Source organism: Loxodonta africana, chromosome 16, assembly GCF_030014295.1.
Source record: "Loxodonta africana isolate mLoxAfr1 chromosome 16, mLoxAfr1.hap2, whole genome shotgun sequence".
NCBI classification, from domain to species: Eukaryota; Metazoa; Chordata; class Mammalia; order Proboscidea; family Elephantidae; genus Loxodonta; species Loxodonta africana.
In genome coordinates, this window is record NC_087357.1 from 69,541,031 (window position 1) to 69,561,938 (window position 20,908).

The 20,908-nt window shown below is 48.0% G+C and overlaps 1 protein-coding gene across 16 annotated transcripts in view; it reads left to right on the forward strand.

Moving 5' to 3' along the window:
• Positions 1-2,151: 2,151 nt before the first annotated feature.
• CDH23 (cadherin related 23) overlaps positions 2,152-20,908 on the forward strand; it is a 524,046-nt gene continuing 505,289 nt past the window's right edge. For 14 of the 16 annotated variants that reach the window (XR_010318119.1, XR_010318120.1, XM_064269673.1 and 11 more), the window contains exon 1: positions 3,203-3,362. Coding sequence is in view for 13 of the 16 variants with exons in the window: in XM_064269673.1 (XP_064125743.1) it covers positions 3,239-3,362 (124 nt within the window). In the remaining 3 variants the exon portion in view is untranslated. The other 2 variants (XM_064269675.1, XM_064269678.1) reach the window with 2 other exon arrangements.

Here is a 20,908-nt window from a genome sequence, read left to right on the forward strand (position 1 = left end):
GCCGTTTCTGTCTCTTGGGCTCGTAATTACCTTGTGTCCTTGGTGTTCTTCATTCTCCTTTGATCCAGGTGGGTTGAGACCAATTGATGCGTCTTAGATGGCTGCTCGCTAGCGTTTAAGACCCCAGATGCCATTCTTCAAAGTGGGATGCAGAATGTTTTGTTAATAGATTTTATTATGCCAGTTGACTTAGATGTTGCCTGAAACCATGGTCCCCAAACCCCTGCCCCTGCTACGCTGACCTTCGAAGCATTCAGTTTATTCAGGAAGATTCTTTGTTTTTGGTTTAGTCCAGTTGTGCTGACCTCCCCTGTATTGTGTATTGTCTTTCCCTTCATCTAAAGCAGTTCCTATTCGCTATCTAATTAGTGAATACCTCTCTCTCACCCTCCCTTCCTCCCCCCTCTCATAACCACAAAAGAATGTTTTCTTCTCAGTTTAAGCTATTTTGTAAGTTCTTATAATAGTGGTCTTATACAATATTTGTCCTTTTGCAACTGACTAATTTCACTCAGCATAATGCCTTCCAGGTTCCTCTATGTTATGAAATGTTTCACAGATTCCTTACTGTTCTTCATCCATGCGTAGTATTCCACTGTGTGAATATACCATAATTTATTTAACCATTCATCTGTTGATGGGCACCTTGGTTGCTTCCATCCTTTTGCTATTGTAAACAGTGCTGCAGTGAACATGGGTGTGCATATATCTGTTCGTGTAAAGGCTCTTATTTCTCTAGGGTATATTCCAAGGAGTGGGATTGCTGGATCGTATGGTAGTTCTATTTCTAGCTTTTTAAGGAAGCACCAAATCAATTTCCAAAGTGGTTATACCATTCTACATTCCCACCAGCAGTGTGTAAGTGTTCCAATCTTTCCACAGCCTCTCCAACATTTATTATTTTGTGTTTTTTGGATTAATGCCAGCCTTGTTGGAGTGAGATGAAATCTCATTGTAGTTTTGATCTGCATTTCTCTAATGGCTAATGATCGTGAACATTTCCTCATGTATCTGTTAGATACCTGAATGTCTTGTTTAGTGAAGTGTCTATTCATATCTTTTGCCCATTTTTTTAATTGGGTTATTTGTCTTTTTGTAGTTGAGTTTTTGCAGTATCATGTAGATTTTAGAGATCAGGCACTGATCAGAAATAGACATGTATTTTTTAATTGAAGTGGTCTCTTACCTTTATTGCCTCCCAATCAATTTCTCATTTTTCTAACTACAAATCAGTCATGTTATCCCATCCCTCAATCCCTACTCCACCTCCCTACTTTGAAGCCTCATGCTTAGAATAAAGATCAAACCATCGTCAAGGCCAACAGGGCCCTGCACAGTGTGGCCCTCCTTCCCACTCAGCTTTACCATGGTCCCTACCCTCTTTGTGCTCCATTCTCTCTGGCCTTCCTTCAGTTCCTCACATATGCCAGCTCCTTCCCACCACAGGGCCTTTGCACACGCTGTTTCTCATGCCTAAAACTCCACCCTCTCTCCATTGCTCATCTTTCAGATCTGAGTTCAGTGTCACTTCCTCCAGGAAGCCTGCCCTGATCTCCAAGGCTAGGTGTCATTAAAGCACTCTCCTTCCTAACACTGATTCCAGCTGTAATTTTGCCTGCTTGTGTGATTCACTGATTAATGTCTGGTTCCCCCGCTAGAGGAGCTCCATGAGGCACAGAAACCAAATGTGTTTTGTTTCCTCTCATATTCCAATTGCTAAGACATAGTAGCAACTATGAATGAACGGTAAAAAGAAAGAAAGAAAGAAAAAAAAAAAAGCTGGAGCTCTGGAATCAGTATACACTGGGTTCAATACCTGGCTCCACCACATGAGTAAGTTGTTTACCTCCCGAAAGCCTGTTCTCAGCTGTATAACAGGGATAATGACAGGACCTACGAGAAAGGCTGTGGGGAGGAAGGAATGAGTTGAGGCTCCAGGCAACTATTGTCAATATGCTGACCAGGACAGTGACAGGCCCAGGAGTCCTGTCGCAGGAGGAATAATTTAAAAAAATCATAACGTTAGCCTGGGTAGGAAAAGATCAAGGGCAGGCAATGACCCTCTTCAACTACAGGAAGAGCCAGGCCTATTAAATACGAACACCCCCAAAGGCCAGAACAAGGAAGTTACATGCGCAGCATTTTGTAACAATTAAGCTGTGGCAGAATGGAACCGTTAGAAGTCGTAAAATTGCCCGTTCCCGTAGGTAGGCAAAAAGAGGCGGGGAAACCAGCACTCAGGGTGCTGAAGGGTCTCCTGCGTGGCTGAAGGTGCATAGGTGACCTCAAGGGATTCTTTCAATCCGGGGTCCCCCATTTGAAAGCCCTTGGGGCATCTTGGGCTCGATTGACGGAGGTGGGCAGGTGGGAGCACATGAATAAGGTGGGCAGAGGCAGCTGGTTGGAGCGAAGCTCGGGCCAAGCGGCCAAGGAGTAGAAGGACCGAGCCCAGCGCGGCGCTCAGCAACTCTGGGAGCAGAGAGGGGGCGCTTAAAGCCAACAGATGGCGCGGGCTCACCGAGGCCGAGCGCTCGCTCCGGCTTCCCCGGAGCATTTTCCCGCTTGGCCGGAGGAATGGAGCCGGCGGGAAGCTGGCCGGGCCGCCACCCCTCTGCGCGCCCCTCTGCGGGACGGCGGGAGGCCCTGAGGGCACCGCTCTGGCACGCACCTGAGGCCGCTTCCGCTGGCTTCCTCTCGGCGCCTTCGGGGGATTCGTCGAGTTGCCACAGCAGCCGGTGCCATGACATCGGCAAAGAGCAGCTCCGTCGGTATTGAAATATTCACGCCCTGAGCGCCCGGGCCGCCTCTGCGCAGCCGCTGGGGGCTCGGGGGGGAGCCGGACAGGGGGCGCAGGGGTCTTGGCGCCCACCTTTGCGAGCGGCGAGGCCCGGCGGGTGCGGGGCGTGGCGGGAGGTGAGGGCGGGAGCGGCAGGAGGCGGGGCCTGGGGCGGGGGCCGAGCGGGGCGGAGGCAGCCGGGGAAAGTTGATCGCGGACTTGAGCTGCGGAGGCTCGGGAGAGAGGCGCGCGGGCGGCGGGCGCGAGGCTCGGCCAGAGGACGCGTCCGACGGCGGCCGGGCGCTGAGCTGGGCGGGGCGGCCCCGGGCATGGAGCGCGGGGGTGCAGGGCCACGGGGCGTGTGGACCGCGCCTCGTCCGAGCCCGTGGCGCGCCTGAAGTTGCCGCCGGCGGGCGGCGAGCGGGGGCCCGAGGGAAGCCCGAAGCGGCCGCCTGGCCGCGGATGAGCCTTCGCACCGGCGGCGAGACGCGGCGGCGGCCAGAGCGGGAGCAGACGGCCCGAGAGGGCCGATCCGGCGGAGGACAGAACCCGGGCGCGGCACGGCGCCGCTCGGCACACGCACACGGTACCTTGAGCCGCGCGCCGCCCCTACCCTCCCGCTTCCCTCTCCTTCCCCGCGCGGTTCGCTCCCCGCGCGGCAGGAAAGTTGGAACCGTGGGGTCGCGGCCGAAGCCGCCGCACCACTTGTTCCCGGCGCGGCCATCGCCCGTGGCAGGCGCCCTGCGCCTCCTCCAGTCCCGGGCCGGTGGCCCTGTCCCTGCACCACGCTCCGAGCCCGCGGCCCGACGCGCGGCAACTTTGATTCCCGGGAACTCGAATTCCCTCCGCCTTGGGCTTGAGAAGACAGGCACTCCCTCCACCAGGTTCGTGGGACCGCAAACATTCCGGCACATTTCTCTGCGTCTCAGAGAAGGCCCGGGTCTGGGGTGGGGAGAATTCCAGGGGTTAAGAGGGGGTTAGGATCCAATCCGGTCGCCTTTTGCCCTCTGAGTTTCCACTGAGCAGTGGAGGTGGAGCGGGGCTCACCGCCTACCGTGGGGTGGACAGCGGCGCTGGAGGGAGCTGAAGTCATGTAGCTCCCCCCTCCGCTAATCACCTCCTTGTGCCCTCGGGAGACCCCAGAGGACTCCTGCAACCTCCCCAATCCTTTCCGGCTGTTGGAAGACAAGTCCCTTGCGAAGATGGGAGCCTTGTGTGGCTCGCACCTCACCTCCCCCGCCCCAGGGCTGGCCCGCTGCGGTCCGTGCTGGCTGTCCCCATGGTCCCGCGCCCAGGAGCGCTGCCCCTCGTGTCCCCCGCAGGCCATTCCGGGCTGCGCGTAGAGCCCGCGCGTTCTAAGGAGGTGGCGGCGCCGGTCAGTGGGCACTCAGTGCTTTGGTTTCCCGGAGCCGGCATCTACGCCGGCTGCCTCCGTGCCGCGAGCGGAGATCCTGTACCCTCGCCGCTGGCCACCACCCAACTGCGACCCCAGCCCCAGCCCAGACGCAGTCAGCTTCCCAGTGAGGGGAAATGAGCCTTTCTTGGGTAACACGTCGCCCCTCCCCAGTAATTCAGAAAGCAGCGTCTGCCTGTTCACCGTACTTTGCCCTCTAGAAGTGGACCAGACATTGACCCTTTTTCAGCAAATGCCCCCACCCCAGTTTGGATTTGAAATAAACTGGAGAGACACATGGGGCTGGAGTGTGTGTGTGTGTGTGTGTGTGTGTGTGTGTGTGTTTTGGGCAGAGTCAGACCCTTGCATAGAAAAGAATGGCTGCCCCGGGGTGGAGGGTGGTTTGGGGCATGAAGAGCCTGGTTGGGGCAGGTGTGAGGGCCGATGAGTCAGCCAAGGGCTTGGGAGAGCTGGCTTGGAGTTAATGTGTGGTTCACGGTGCAGGAGGAGGCGCAACTTCGTCCACACCTATGGGGATGGGGGACCAGACGTCACCCTGCAGAGAAGGGGACTGGGAGGGGCCCCCCTTGGCTGGGGGAATAAGAATGGTTGGCACTGTCTCCCCAGGGCTGGGGAGGGTGGGAGGCAGAGTGCCCACATGGCAGGGAGTAAGTGTACCCCGCAGGCTGGGAAGGTGGCACTACAGAAGTGTCTTGTGTGAATGGGGAGGCTCTGCCTTGGGCGTTGGAGGGGCTGAAAGGCCAAGAGCTGGCGTGCTGGCCTCACCTGGGCAGGGGCCACCTACGCATGTCTGTTTTCACCTTCCTGACCCCGAAACAGCAGGACTCCTCACATCTGCTTGCCAGAGGCTTGATTTGAGGGTGTGGTAGCAGATGGTCTTGGTTGACTCCTTAACAGCTCCCCCATCCCAACCGATCTTACCTGCAGTTTTACCATTTGAGATTTATTTATTTGAGCTAAATATTTTAAAGGGCACCTTTCTGAAGTCCTATTTTAAATGCACCTGCTTCTGGGAGGTGGAGGTCTAGTGGAGCCTTGTTATTTCTAGTGGATAGTGTGGTCTGTGAACAGGCAGCGTCAGGCTCACCTGGGAGCTTGTTAGAAAGGCAGACTCTTGAGCCCTACCCTAGACTGCTAAGTCAGAATCTGTCTTGAAAAGATCCTTGAGTAATTCATGTGCACAGTAAAGTTTGAGAAGCTCCCGCCTTCTGAGGAATGAGTATTTCCTAGTGTCTTGATGTTGGTGGATGAGAACTGGACCCGAACTTAACTCCCTAGACAGTTGTGCTGGGCTTGGGTTAAGAGTTCACCTCTGGCTTCTCAGGGCTGCTCCCTGCTAATGTCAGGAGGACCTTTGTGTTTCAGGGAGCTTTACACAGATTCCAGTAGCAGCTCCACTTCTGGTGGAATGAAAACATGGCTGTGTGTGCTGCACACGGGCCACGGGGAAGTGGGCGGAGGGGACAGGGTTTCTGGAAGCTGGATGTACGCTCTCCTCTAGGAGGCCTGGGGCTGAATGAATGCTGTCCCCCAAGGGGAAGTCATTAAGCAAATTGCCATCCACTGGTCTGTCCCCCCCAGGTAGGTGGAATGGCCCATTGATATTTCCGTGGGCCACAAGACTCACGCCAGGATGCTCCAATAGGCTAATTTGGGACAATGCACAGAGAAGAGACTGGCTGTGCTTCACTTCTGCTGCCCTCGGCCAGTGGGAAGCCCCTAGCCCCGAGGGCAGAAGGGTAATGCCAATGCATGGTGGCAGGTCACTCCCCTGGTCTCCTGGAGGAATGACGACCCCGAAGCCAGCAAGGCTGGCCTGAGAGCTGGATCTGAAGGACTGTGGGAGCTATTTGGATCAGAGGCATGGTGCGTCATTGGTGTCACAGGTGAAGGGTCACAGCATGCCACCCTGGCCCTGCCAAAAGTGCACTGTCCTTCCCCTAAACTGACTCTTTGCCAGGAAGATGGACAACTCAGCCAGGGTGCAAAGTGGCAAGTGAGGGCTGTAGGGGGACACAGATTAGCTGAATCATGGGTTGTGTGGACAGTGAGGTTAAATGTGGAAGCATTCTCTCATCGATTTGAAAATCAGTGAGTTCAAAAGTAATTAATAAAAGGCTTACTGTTTTCTTGAATCCCGAGGTCTTTAAATATTCATTGCTTTAAAGTGTAAAGATGGTTTTTAAAAAGAATTTAATTGGCTTTGAACTCATTGGTTTTGAATGCAATTAGGGTGTATTTTTAAAAAATTCATTTGTTTTATTTTGGGCCTCTATTTGAGTTCTTCTTGGCACTAGTAGAAGCAATGTTTGTCCATTAATAGGTGAGCAGTGTCGTTTACAAGTTGGACTCTGATGGATAGGTCATTTTAGGATAGAAGCGTTTTGCCTCCAGTGGAAGAGAAGTAGGTTCTAATGTGGGTCTTACGTCCTCCAGGAAGCCTTCACTGACTCCTTAGGTTGGGTGGGTGGGGTGGGATGGAAGCTTGGGCTTCCCTCTCTCACTGTCCTTCCCTGTGACTTTATAACTCCATGTGGTCTGGCCCATCACTGGACAGTAAGCTTCTCCAGGGCATATTGTTGTCAGGTGCCGTTGAGTCGGTTCCGACCCATAGCGACCCTATGTACAACAGAATGAAACACTGCCCGGTCCTGCGCCATCCTCACAATCGTTGTTATGCTTGAGCTCATTGTTGCAGCCACTGTGTCAATCTACCTCGTTGAGCGTCTTCCTCTTTTCCACTAACACTGTACTCTGCCAAGCATGATGTCCTTCTCTAGGGACTCATCCCTCCTGACAACACGTCCAAAGTATGTAAGACGCAGTTTCACCGTCCTTGCTTCTAAGGAGCATTCCGGTTGCACTTCTGCCAAGACAGGTTTGTTTGTTCTCTTGGCAGTCCATGGTATATTCAATATTCTTCGCCAACACCACAATTCAAAGGCGTCAATTCTTCTTTGATCTTCCTTATTCTTTGTCCAGCCGTGGACTCTGTCTTATTCATCCTTGTGTCCTCGGTGTCCACCACACTGGCTGAGTTGGTGCTCAGTCACTTCTCATTGACTGAGTGAGCTGTTGCTAACTAATTGTTCTACCACCTACCTACAACCAATTTCGAGCACTCACGTTAGTTAATTTTAAGACTCTAGGCATAGGCCCTTTTAGTAGAGGTTGTGAACTCGAATGCCTAGAGGGGCCCAGAGGCAGACAAAATAGTAGAGCAGGGCCAATCGTAGTACAACAGGGAGCAGTGGAGACTGTGAGAACTGAAGAATGCAGGCCCCGTATAAAAGGGGGCGACTGTAGGCAAAACCCATCTATGTGACAGAAGTCAGGATAATGGTTACCTCTGGGGTGTGATGGTTGGAACACAGGGGGGTGCTTCTGGGGTGCTGGAAATTTCTGATTCTTGATCTGAATGTCTTCAGCAGTAGTGAAATGATCATTTTTGCAGAAGAGCCAATTCAGAAAAAATTAGAACATTTATGGGCCATATTTATTCTGATTCAATATGAAAGCAGCTTTATTGAATCCCACAGGGCAGAAAAATGCATATTCTTATCAACTTTATTGACTACAGGGTTGTCAGCGAGAAAATCAGCATATTTAAGAAGTAGCCGCACGGAGATGGCTTTCTAGTCTTTCATTCTGAAATTGGATCTGGGTCTGTCGTGGGGAGTGAGGCGGGCTGCTGCAGCTCCTCTCTGGCCAGTACATTTCAGCCACGAGATTCACGCTTGCGGGGCTCTGTCTCCCCTCGGCAGTGAAAGTCTATGTGGCCTTAGATTGCTAGGAGAATGCCAGATATCCCTCCTCAGCCTCAGGGGCTGCAGGCTGTGTCACGAGGATGACACAGCAGGCTCAGTTTTAGCGTTCATATTTTTACATTTCCTTTGCATATTCTAAAGCCCCACACGAGTGTAGATTATTATTACGATTGTAACCTATTCCCTTCGTGATTCTTATAAGGCAGCTTGGCGGCAGACAGAGCTAGGACTGAACACCAGCTCTTTCATTCTCCAGCTATGAAGCCTTGAGCCCTGTTTGTCATCTTGCCCAGGCCTTAGTTTTCTCATCTGTAAAATGGGAATCGTTTTCATTACTTCGTGTACTTGCTATGAACGTTAATAAGATGAAAACTGTATAGAAAGCCTTTTGCAAAGTGTCTGGCACACAGTACACGTACAAAATGCAGTAGTTTTATTATGATCCCTTTCGACTAAGTCATGTGCTAGGTACAGTATATTCTACTGACTGGTAAAAAACTGAATCCTCTCCTTATTTTGGGAATCTAACCATCTGTAAGTTTATAAGTTGACTTCTGCGTGAAAGAGATGTGTGTGTGTGTGGTTTCATTTTGAATTATATTACTAACAACATTTAAAACTCCAGCAGTTTCGCATAAAAATCTAGATTTCTGGCATCTCTTTTTAGAACTGGCAACGTTGGGTTTATGTTTCCAGTTGGCAGTTGTTGATTGGAGCTGAGTTGCAGCCCCTCTTTATTTATTTGTTTTTTTTTTTAATTTTTAAAACAATTTATTGAGGAATACACAATACAATAAACAAATCTTACATGAAATTGGTAAGTTTTTACATATTTGCATTTCTGAATTGAGGTATAGAATATTTCCAGTACCTTGGCTGTCTCCCTTATGCCCCTTCCCACACAATGATAGCCCACTCCAGAAGTAACCACTCTTCTGACTTCATTTTGACTTCTGTCATGCATATGAGCTTTGCCTGCAGTCCCTCTTTTAGATTCAGATGGACATACAGTCTTCAGTTCTCTACAGTCCCCACCATTCCCTATTGTCTTACATTTGACCCCACTTTGCTTGTTGGTAGTACCTCCTGACCACTTTAGGCATTTGAGTTTGTGACCTCAACTCCAAGGGCTGGAAGGGTCGTTAGAGATTAACTAGCCCTACCGTCTCTTATTTTATAGGTATGGAAACTGAGGCCCAGAGTAGGGGAGTAGGCTTGTCCAAGGCCCTCAGATGAACCTGTCCTGGGTTGTGGCTGGTCAAGGGCAGAGCCCTGCTCCTCCTGCCTCAGCATGTGATATGTTGAGAGGGACAGGCAGGTCCTTGTCTCCCAGCGCCCTGCAGCCCAGGCCTGTCCCTGCAATCACAGACACATGGCCTCCTGCAGGCTGATCAGCCTCAGAAGGAGTGAGTCTTTCTGGCCTGGGCCTTCCTGGAGATGCATCTTCCCTGAGGCAGGCTGTTAACAGCACTGACTTCCACTCTAAAGGCCATTCTCCGTTTGGAGAGGACCTGAGATGCCATTTGTGACAAGGGCCCAGCTCATCACCTTGATTGTGTCTGTTTCTTAAAGAAGGCTGTAATTTGGGAGCCAGTGAAAGTGAGGGTGAGAGGGAAGTAGAGGAGAGAGCAAGAGAGAGGGAGGGAAGACAGAGAAGACAAAAGGGGCAGCTGAGACCCCGCCTGGGACTCCGGTATCGCTGATCTGTTTCCCAAGGGATACTGCTTTTCCTGGTTTGCGTCAGGGTGGGCTGTGTCCCTCCAGATGACATTTTTAGCTCTGCCCCACTTCTGCTCTTTGCCTATAGAGATGGATAGGCGCCTTGCCATCCTGCCCCTGGATTCAGGGGAACTTCCTTCTCTTCCAGCCCTCTGCATCCTTCTCCTGCTCTGATCTGCCCTCTGCACCGGAATGAAGCTGATCTCACCCTTCTTTCCTGGGGCCAGGAGAGCTGATATAATTTCCAAGGAGCCAGCAGTGACAGAACTCTAAGCCAGGACTCCCTCGCCCCGTCAGTGGGACCTTGGGCTTTGTCTTAGAGGGAGCTGCGTGGGTGCGCTGCCTCTAGAGATCCCAGCACGTACTGAGCAGCAGGGTGAGGGAGCCTTCCAACCCAGTTCCTTTGTGCTTGCGGCTCTCATGTCCTGTGTTGGAGGAGGCCCTGCATTCGGCCATTCATTTCATCAATATCCAGCGTCACCTATGTACCAGGCTTTGTCTGGTTGCTGGGCATTCATTGAGAGTCGACAGCTGTGCTGTCCAGTAGAAATACACTGCAAGCCACAAATGTGTAGTTTTACATTTTCTAATAAACAGGTGAAATTATTTTTTCTAAGTATTTAATGCAGTATGTAAAAAAATTACCATTTCAACGTGTAACCAATATAAAAATTATTGTATTTTATTTTTTTTGAAATTACATTTTTCCTTTTTTATAACACATTATTGATGAGCTATTTTACATTCTTTTTTTTGTGCTAGGTCTCTGGAACCTGGGGTGCAGTTTGCATTTACAGTACATCTCAATTTGAACTTGGCACATTTCAAGTGCTCAGTAGCCACATGTGCCTGGTGGCTGCCATATTGAACTGGGGGAGAGAGACAATAAATACGCAAAGCAATTACAGATGGTCACAGATGCTATAGAGAAAACAGAAGGGGGTAATTCATTTGCCAAAGAGTGACACCAAAGATGGGGTGTCAGGGGAGGTCTCTAGGAGGATGAGCTCTATCCCTGTGGAGCCTGGCAGGGATGGGAGGGGAGTGGTAAGGATGGCGGGTCTTTCTCACAGCCCGTGTGTCCCCAGGCAGCCTCCTCCCAGCACCCCATCACACTCAGACACCATGGCCACCAAGCCTGGGATGCGTGCTTCCTCTCCACAGAAGACTGAGTACCCAAGTGCAGTGGGGTTGGAATGGATAACAGAATATTTTAGGAAACCACTTTACTTCTGTTGCTTTTTTTCCCCATCATCTCTGTGCTCTTTCTATGAGGAGGATAAAGATTAAATTCACCTTCACGTTGCTTTGTACACTCAGGGATTTTTCAAGCAGGGAGTAAGATGGCCTGGAAAGGAGGTTGTGGTAGCTTGGAGAATTTGAGGATCCAGTTCTTTGGTGGAGAAGGTTCTGGCCTGTCCACAGCAGAAGGGGTTGGATTCCAAAGGGTCTCAGAGTGCTTATCAGACCTGGAGGCCTGTCTCCTCTCACAGACTTGGTGTGGGAGGTGGGTTGTGTGGGAATCTTGGGGGTCAGAAAAGTCCTCACGCGTAGATTGTGTTGTAACTGGGTAAATGGGAGCCTCCCTTGCTGTGTGGACATCACCTGTGATTGACTCTGGGCTGGGGTGGAACATTCAGGTGCCTGCAGTGTCCAGGCAGCAGATGGAAGAGATCAAGGCTGGCTAGGGAATAACTCAGTTTGACTATACACTCTTTGCCCCGTCTAAAGGGGGCACTGCTGCCACCATTCTTGCCTGTGGTTGCTAAGCTGGTGTGCAGGACAAGTGTGGCCAGACACTTTGATTTTTTTAAAAAGAATCCAGAAATCCAGATATTTAAAAAAATGTGAAATATCCTTATTTTAGATGTTAGCAACTGATTAAAATATTTAAAAACATAGTGAGTCCATTCATTCACTTATCAAATGTTTATTGAGCCCTTACTCCATGCTGGACACTGTTCTAGGCCCCTGGGATCCATTAGTGAGCAAAACAAGGGCTGCTGACCTGTGGAGCATATATTCTAGGGGAAACCCTTCAGCAATTGGGATGTGGCCCATGGATGCCCAGTTTGTGACCTCTGTCATTGACTTAGAGAGTGTCAGAGCTGACAGTATTAACAGGAAACATTTATTAAACACTTACTGTGTGCCAAGCCCTGGGCTTAGCACTTCACATAAAACACCTCACTTTGTCTTCACAACAACTCTTTGGTAGCTACTGCTGTTACCTGTATTTTACAGATGAGACATTTGAGGCACAGAGAGGTTGAGCAACTTACCCATGGTCACACCGCTAGCAAGTAGTGGAGATGGAATTTGAGCCAAGGCAGCCTGATTCCTTAATCATCACTCTGTACTGTATGTAGAGAAGGCCAGTGCCAAATCTCTGCTTAGACAGATGGGAAACTGAGCCCAGAAAGGACAAGCGACCTAGCCTGGTTCCATAGGGAGGCAGAGTAGTCCTGGGTCTGGATCACTTCCTTTCATGAAGAGTTGCCAGGTGTGTTTATTGCTGTCTGAACTTCACCTGAGGTTGACCCTGGAGCAGGTCAAACATTTGGTACCTACAGAGTCCAGAGAGGGGATGGAAGAGAGTGGATCATGAGGACATCTCACTACTTAGAAGCCACAGGAGCAGGCCATCTGCCCTGAGCAAGTTGCATCTTTCTGGGGAAGACCATGTACTTCAGTGGTCTCTGTACTTGCCTGAATCTGGAGACCCTAGCTGGACCCCAGTTCTACCAGGAGGTAGCCTAGCGGGCCTTCTTGGCCTCAGCTTTTACACCTGTAAAGTGAGGGGATTGGGTGCAGTTACTCCTGTGATTTAATCCCAACCTCACACCTTTCCCCCACTATGGGCCAGGCTACCTGGTGTTCAGCCCTCCATATTTCTGGCTAAGTGTTAGTCCTGAGCTTACCTCAGCCTGGGCCTAGGCTCTCGGGGTCCTGAACCAGCTAACCTCAGTGGTAGACTGTAGACTTATCTCATTGCTTTATTATGTTGGTGTGTGCATGGTAACCCCGAGGCAGTGAAATATGTGAGCGTGCTGAAGAAAAATGCCCCTGGACAAACATTCAAGTGCTTTCATTCTCTGAGCTTTAGTTTCCTTGTCTGTAAAGTAAGGAGAAACCCCTCCTTGGCCAACCCTGTTGATTCAGGGAATGGGGGAGCTCTCATGAGGTATGTGAAAGTGCTTGGCAAAATGAATCATGCTATATGTATATTTGTCACTTTTATTCATTATCTCCATGTGTTAATGATTTGAACTGTGCTGAATTTAGAAGATATATGCAGATAGATATTTACATAACATGACAGTCTCTCAACCCAAACAGCATGCCTTTTGAATGGCTTGATGATTTATGCCCACTCTATCAATTTGACATCCATCTTTTTGGGAAGGTTCACAATTCAACAATTTTTTAAAATAATTTTTATTGTGCTTTAAGTGAAAGTTTACAAATCAAGTCGGTCTCTCACATATAAACTTATATACACCTTACTACATACTCCCACTTACTCTCTCACTAATGAGTCAGCCCGCTCCTTCCTTCCAGTCTCTCCTTTCCTGACCATTTTGCCAGTTTCTAACCCTCTCTACCCTCCCATCTCCCCTCCAGACAGGAGATGCCAACATAGTCTCAAGTGTCCACCTGATACAAGTAGCTCACTCCTCATCAGCATCTCTCTCCAACCCATAGTGCAGTCCAATCCGTGTCTGATGATTTGTCTTCTGGAATGGTTCCTGTCCTGGGCCAACAGAAGGTTTGGGGACCATGACCACCGGGATTCTTCTAGTCTTAGTCAGACCATTAAGTCTGGTCTTTTTATGAGAATTTGGGGTCTGCATCTCACTGTTCTCCTGCTCCCTCAGGGGTTCTCTGTTGTGCTCCCTGTCAGGGCAGTCATCGGTTGTGGCCGAGCACCATCTAGTTCTTCTGGTCTCAGGATGATGTAAGTCTCTAGTTCATGTGACTCTTTCTGTCTCTTGGGCTCATAATTACCTCGTGACCTTGGTGTTCTTCATTCTCCTTTGATCCAGATAGGTTGAGACAATTGATGCATCTTAGATGGCCGCTTGTTAGCATTTAAGACCCCAGATGCCACTCTTCAAAGTGGGATGCAGAATGTTTTCTTAGTAGAATTGACTTAGATGTCCCCTGAAGCTATAGTCCCCAAACCCTCGCCCTTACTCCTCTGACCTTTGAAGCATTCAGTTTATTCAGGAAACTTTGCTTTTGGTCCAATCCAGTTGAGCTGACCTTACCTGTATTGAGTATTGTCCTTCCCTTCACCTAAAGTAGTTCTTATCTACTATCTAATCAGTAAATAACCCTCTCCTCCCCTCCCTCCCTCCCCCCCTCGTGTTCTTCTCAGTTTAAACTGTTTCTCAAGATCTTATAATAGGGGTCTTATACAATATTTGTCCTTTTGCATCTGACTAATTTCACTCAGCATAATGCCTTCCAGGTTCCTCCATGTTATGAAATGTTTCACAGATTCATCATTGTTCTTTATTGATGCGTAATATTCGATTGTCAACAATTTTTTATTAAGTGCCTGCTGTGTGCAGGACATTGTGTGAGGCACGTTAAGACACCGAAATGGTCTTGTGTTCTGGGATCTCTAACTCTTATTCGGAGCACAGTGTCTGGACCAGTTCATTTGGGGTGTGTGTGTGTGACTGTGAGTGAGAGAGAGACACTGGTGGCTCAATGGTTAAGAGCTTCGCTGCTAACCAAAAGGTTGGCAGTTCAAATCTACAATCTGCTCCTTGGAAACCCCATGGGGCAGCTCTACTCTGTCCTATAGGGTTGCCATAAGTTGAAGTTGACTGATGGCACTGGATTAGGAAATTTCAGCATCTTGTTCCTGACTCTGGCAAAGTTTTACTTCTTTGCTCTTTCTCACTGACCCCAAAGTTCTCACCTTTGCCTGAAGCGTGACATTTGGGGCTGAGTTACCACAGGGATAGCTGCATTGTCTGAAGAGGATGGGAAGGGCATGGGGTATAAAAAGTGGGGGGTAGCTATGGGCCAGACCAGGCTGGCCTGGCTGAGCTGCCACGCCGAGCTGCTGCCTGCCTGAGGGCTGTTGGAAACTGGAGCTCAGGCCTGACAAGGGAGCCCATGAATAATACAGCGGGAGGGAAGCTGTTAACTAGGTGACCTCGTTGCACCTGCGTGTTTCACAGCTTCCTAGGAGCCACTTTGAAGGGCCTGGGTGTCAGAAGCGAGGGCAGAGGGGAATGGGAAACGCCAGATGGAGACAAGCTTCTCCCTTTTCCCTTCCTGCCTTCCTCTCAACTGCCCAGCTCAGAAGTTCACCATGTTAACGTGTCCCTCCCCACTCTGGCATTGACCCAGATGGCCTCAGCTGTGCGCATGCGCATGCTTGTGTGTGTGTGTGTCTGTGTCTGTGTGTGTGATCATATGCACGCACATACTCACAAACAAGTACTCTGAAGCCGCGTGCACCTGGATGCTTGCCAGGAATGGCTGCATTTACAAGTGGGTCTGCTCTAGGGCCCTGCCTCCCCTCCTGATTTCCAGATCTATTTCCTGAACTGGGTGTCTGGCCTGTCCCTGGTCTCTGGCACTGATGTGCTGGGTCACCTTTGCCAAGGTGGCCCCCTCTCTGGACTGCTTCTAACCATGGAAAATGAAGGCTCCTGAGCAGGGACTGTTTGATCTCCCGAGGGTTTAGGTTCTGATGGGGAAGCATTGCTTGCTGTGGGGGTGGGTAACCCTGGCTTTACCTTCTAATATTGTGGGGTCTGTCATTACTAAGTTTGTCACTGTAGCCCTGGCTACACCCATCTAGACCTGGCACATACCTCCCAGGCAGACAAAGTCTCTGTGGGCAGAGGTGAGCTCTTGAGGACAGAGCTAAGGGAACTGAGCTTAAACTGCAGCAGGAGAGGTTGAAGGTAGACTAAAGGAGAAACTGATTACACAGTGTGTCAGGGGAGGGATGGAGGGTGGCCAGACACTACAGTACATTCCCAAGGGAGACTGCCTTTACTTTCCAAGGGGCTGTTCCCCAGTCCCCTGGCCTGGGAGGTGGGAGTGGGTGAAATGAGTGGGATTAGATTCAGAGGGAAAAGCAGGCAGGAGAACCCCCACTCCCACCCCCCAGGACCTGGGATGGGAATGGGCACCCCAGCTGCCACCTCCTCCTCTGCCCTTAGTGCTATGGGGCTGACCTTCCAGGAGCTCCTAGATCCTCCTCCTCAGGAATGGGAAAGGGCTTCTCCCAAATCCCACGCTGCAGCTCAGCCTGCTTCCCCAGAGCCTTTGGAGACCAGGCCCAGCCACCCAGGCCTGGCTTGATGCCCTCCAGTCTTAGAAATGAGAGGTTACGTCCCCACACTCTCCACACCTCTGGCCACAGACACGTTTTCCTGCTTGGAAGAGATGGGAGCACGTGGGCTTCTTGTGCTCAGTCTGGGTGGTCTAGCCAGGGCGTCAGGCACCAGACCTCATTCTTAGCATTTGTGGACCCATCTCCTAAGCAAGAGGAAGTGCTTTGCAGCTCTGGAGCCAGACAGACCACCCAGGTTCAATCCTAACTCTTCTACTTACTAGCTTTGTGACATTAAAAATTAAATTAATCACTCTTTTCTTTAGTTTCCTTATCTGGAAAATGGGAATAAAAATTGTACCCACCTCAAATCGTTATTAAACCAGAAAACCTGTTGCTGCCAAGTCGATTCCGACTCATAGCGACCCTATAGGACAGAATAGAACTGCCCCATAGAGTTTCCAAGGAGCGCTTGGTGGACTTGAACTGCTGATCTTTTGGTTAGCAGCCTGAGCTCTTAACCACTACATCTCCAGGGTTTCCCCAAGGGTTATTAGAAAGATTAAATGAGTTATTGCATGCAGATAGGAGCCCTGGTGGCACAGCGGTTAAGCGCTCAGCTGCTAACTGAAAGGTTGACTGATTGAACCCACCCAGTGGCTCCGCAGGAGAAGGACCCCGTGATCTGCTCCGGGAAAGACTGCAGCATAGAGAACCCTGTGGAGAGTTCTAGTCTGTCACAAAGGGTCCCTAGGAGTCGGAATCAACTCAACAGCATTCAACAACAGTAACAATGGCACACAAATATTTAGAAAAAGTGCCTGCCACATGTTAAATGGTCAGTAAATGTTGGTATTTATTATTACGCTGCTGATACTCTCAGCTCCTGCACTGCAGGAGCTTGCAGTCTTGGGGGAGTCTGGGGGTGCCAGGAGTATTACACCTATGAAAAAGGCTATGTTGGTTCACAGGAAGGAGTCCTAGGGTGGTGCAAACAGTTAAGCTTGACTACTAACCAAAAGGTTGGTGGTTCAAAGCCATCCAGAGACACCTTGGAAGACAGGCCTGGCGATCTGCTTCTGAAAAGTCCCAGCCTTGAAAACCTTATGGAGCAGTTCTACTCTGCACGCGTGCAGTCGCCGTGAGCTGAAATCGATGGCAACTAACAAGAACTGTAACAGGTTCAAAGGAAGGGGAGGGGGGTCCTGGAATACTTTCTGGAGGAAGAGTTCCCTTGCGCAGAGGCTGTGGCTTCTGCCTGGGCCCACTAGCCCTGTGCTTCACATGGTAGGCGGGCTGAAGGAAGGCAAGGCAGTGCAGTGGTTAGTAGTATTGATGTTCCTACCAAGCCAACTGGGACTTTTTAAAGCATAACATACATACAGAAAAGTGCAGAAATCATACGTGTACAAGTTGGATTATCACAAAGCGACCACTCCCATGTCACCACCACCCAGACCAGGAGCATTACTAGAAGCTGCCTTTTCACCTCCCAGTTATTACCCTCCAGAGTTCACTCCTATCCTGACTCCTAACACCGAAGATCAGTTTTCTCATTTTGAACTTTATATAAATTGAATGATACAGTATGTTTTTTGTGATGTCTTCTTCACTCAGCTTGTTTGTGAGATTCATTATGTTGTTGTTTATGGTTACGTTTATTCATTCCTGTTTCTGTATAGTATTCTGTTGGATGAATATACAATGATTTATTTAGTCTACTGTTGATGAAAACTGGGTGGCTTCCGGGTTTTGACCATTACTAATAAGGCTGCTATAAACACTCATGTGTGTGCCTTTTGGCATTTCTGTGTGTATGTGTGTGTAAACAGGATATGTATACACACACATGCATTTCTGTGGGACGTATACCTAGGAGTATAATTGCTGGGTCCTAGGGTATGTGTACGCTTGGTTTTAGTAGATACTACCAGACCGTTTCCAAAGTGGTCGTACCAGTTACACTTCCGTCAACAAAGGTTGAGAGTTTTAGTGTTGTACGTCCTCATCACCACTTGTCATCAGTTTGTATTAGTTATCTATTACTGTGTGGCAAATTTCCCCAAAACTTAACAGCTTAAAACAACAAACATTTATCGTCGCATGGTTTATGTGAAGTACATTGCTTAATTTGCAAACATTTGGGGATTTCCTAATTTTTTTTCATGGCTGCTCTCGAGCTTAATTCTGCTGTGATCAGAGAACATAACTCTGAATGACTTCAATCCTTTGAAATGTTTCAAGACATACTTTATGGCTCAGCATGGTAGAGTTTGGTTAATTTTTCATTGTCCTGTGAGAAAGATACTTATTCCGTTAATGGTATGCAATGTTCAGTTTTGTCAATAAGGTCGAATTTGTCAACCATGCTGTTCAGGTATCTGTAGCCTTACCTACGGGTTTTCCTCTTTTTCTATCAGTTATTCAGAAAGTGTGTTGGAGCCTCCTGTTATGATGGTGGATGTCTGTTTTTCTTTCTAGTTTTGTCAATTTTCGCTTTATGTGTTTTGAAGTTGTGTTACTACGTAGGTAAAAATTTAGAATGGTTTTATCTTCTGGTGGATTCACCCTTTGGTCGTGTTGAAACGTCTGTCTTTATTTCCAATGATACTTTCTCCTTAATGTATAACTTGTCTGCTCCAGAGTAGCCAAGCCAGCTTTCTTTGGACCAGATTTTGCCTGGCATAATTTTTCATCCTTTTGATTTTGATGTTTATATGTCCTTATATTTAAGCTGTGTCTTTTATAAACAGAAAGTATTTTTTTAAAATCCAGTCTGTTCTTGTCTTTTAATATATTTATCCAAATACATTTAGTGTAATTACTGATAAATTACGTTATGTCTACTGTCTTATTAGTTGTTTTCTCTTTGCCTACCTGCTTTATCTTCCTTTTTCACTACTTCGTTGCCTGCTTTTGGATTCTTTGAATATTTAATATTACTCAGTTTTTGCCCCTATTAACATCTTAGTTATACAATCCTTTACTCCTCTTTTAGTGGGTACTCCAGAGATGATAGCCTGCATCCTTAAATTACTGGAGACAACATTTTACAACCCCTAAGTCAATGTCAACTCACAGCGATTAAGAGCTCGGCTGCTAACCAAAAGGTCGGCAGTTCGAATCCACCAGCTGCCCCTTGGAAACTCCACGGGGGCAGTTCTACCCTTGTCCCACAGGGTTGCTATGAGTCGGAATCGACTTGACGACAACGGATTTGGATGGTTTTAAGTCAATGGTAGGACTTTAGAACACCTGCCCTCCGTTTACCCTTCTTCTGCCTTTTGTGTTCGTGTCGTTATAGATTTTAATTGTACATATGTTCTGGAAATATTCCATGAGAAATTACTCTTACTTTCTCTTTTAGCCAGTATTCATTGACTTACATGTTCATCCTCTCTTATGTTCTTTGTTCTTCTCTGTAGTATTTCTGTTTTCACTTGGATTAGTTGTCCATTGCCTGAAGATCTCCCCTTTTGGTGTGGACTAATTTTAGTGTCTACTTAATTTTCTCAGTTTTTGTTCATGTGGAAATGTCATTTTACACATTCCCTTTTCTTTCTTGAGGTGAAATTCGCGTAACATAAAATTAACCATTTTAAATTGTACAAGTCAGTGGCGTTTTTACATTCATGTTGTTGTGCAATCACTACCTCTCCCTGGTTCCAAGACATTGTCGTCACTCCAAAAGAAAACCTCGTATTCATTAAGCAGCCACTCCCTATTCTTCCCCCCCACCGCAGCCCCTGACAACCACCAGTTTGTTTTTTATCTCTATGGATTTACCTCTTCTGGACATTTCATGTAAACGGAGTCATACAATACGTGGCCTTTTGTGTCTAGTTTCTTTCGATTAACATGTTTTTGAGGTTCATCCCCGTTGTAACATGTATCAGAACTTCATTTCTCTTTATGGCTGAACAATATTCCATATTTCATCTACCACATTTTGAACCACATTTATGCATCACATTTTATTTATTCTCATCTGTCGATGGACACTTGGGTTGTTTCTACCTGTTGGCTACTGTGTATAATGCTGCCCTGAACATCGGTGTACAAATATCTGTTTGAGTCCCTGCTTTCAGTTCTTTTGGGTGTATACCTACTAGTGAAATTGCTGGGTCATGTGGTAATTCCTTGTTTAACTTTTTGAGGAACTGCTAAATTTTTTACCATAGCAGCGACACCATTTTACATTCCTACCAGTGTTGGACAAAGGTTCCAATTTCTTAGCATCCTTACTAACACTTATTATTTTCTGTTTTTCTGATAATAACCATTTTAGTGGGTGGGAAGTGGTATCTCATTGTGGTTTTTATTTTTATTTCCGTACCGACTAATGATGTTGAGCATCTTTTCATGAGGTTGTTGGCCATTAGCATATCTTCTTTAGAGAAATATCTATTCAAGTCCTTTGCCCAGTTTGTCTTTGTTGTTGAGTTGTAGGAGTTCGTTATATATTCTAGATACTAAACCTTTATCGGATATATAGGTCCCAAGTATTTTCTCCCATTCTGTAGGTTTTTCTCTTCATTTTGTTGGTAAAATCCTTTGATGTACAAACATTTCTCATTTTGATAAAGTCCAATTTATCTATTTTTCCTTTTGTTGCTCATGCTTTTGTGTCATATCTAGGAATCTATGGTCAAATCCAAGGTCATGAAGATTTACCTATGTTTTATTTTGCATTTATAGTTTTAGCTCTTATTTTAGGGTCATTGATCCACTTTGGGTGTTTTATATGGTGTGAGGTAAGGCTTCAGCTTCATTCTTTTACATGCAGATATCCAGTTGTCCCAGCACCATTTGTTAGAGATACTATTCTTTCTCCATTGAATGGACTTGACAACCTTGTTGAAAATTAATTTGCTGTAGATGTATGGCTTTATTTCTAGACTCTTAAGTCTATACCGTTGGTCTGT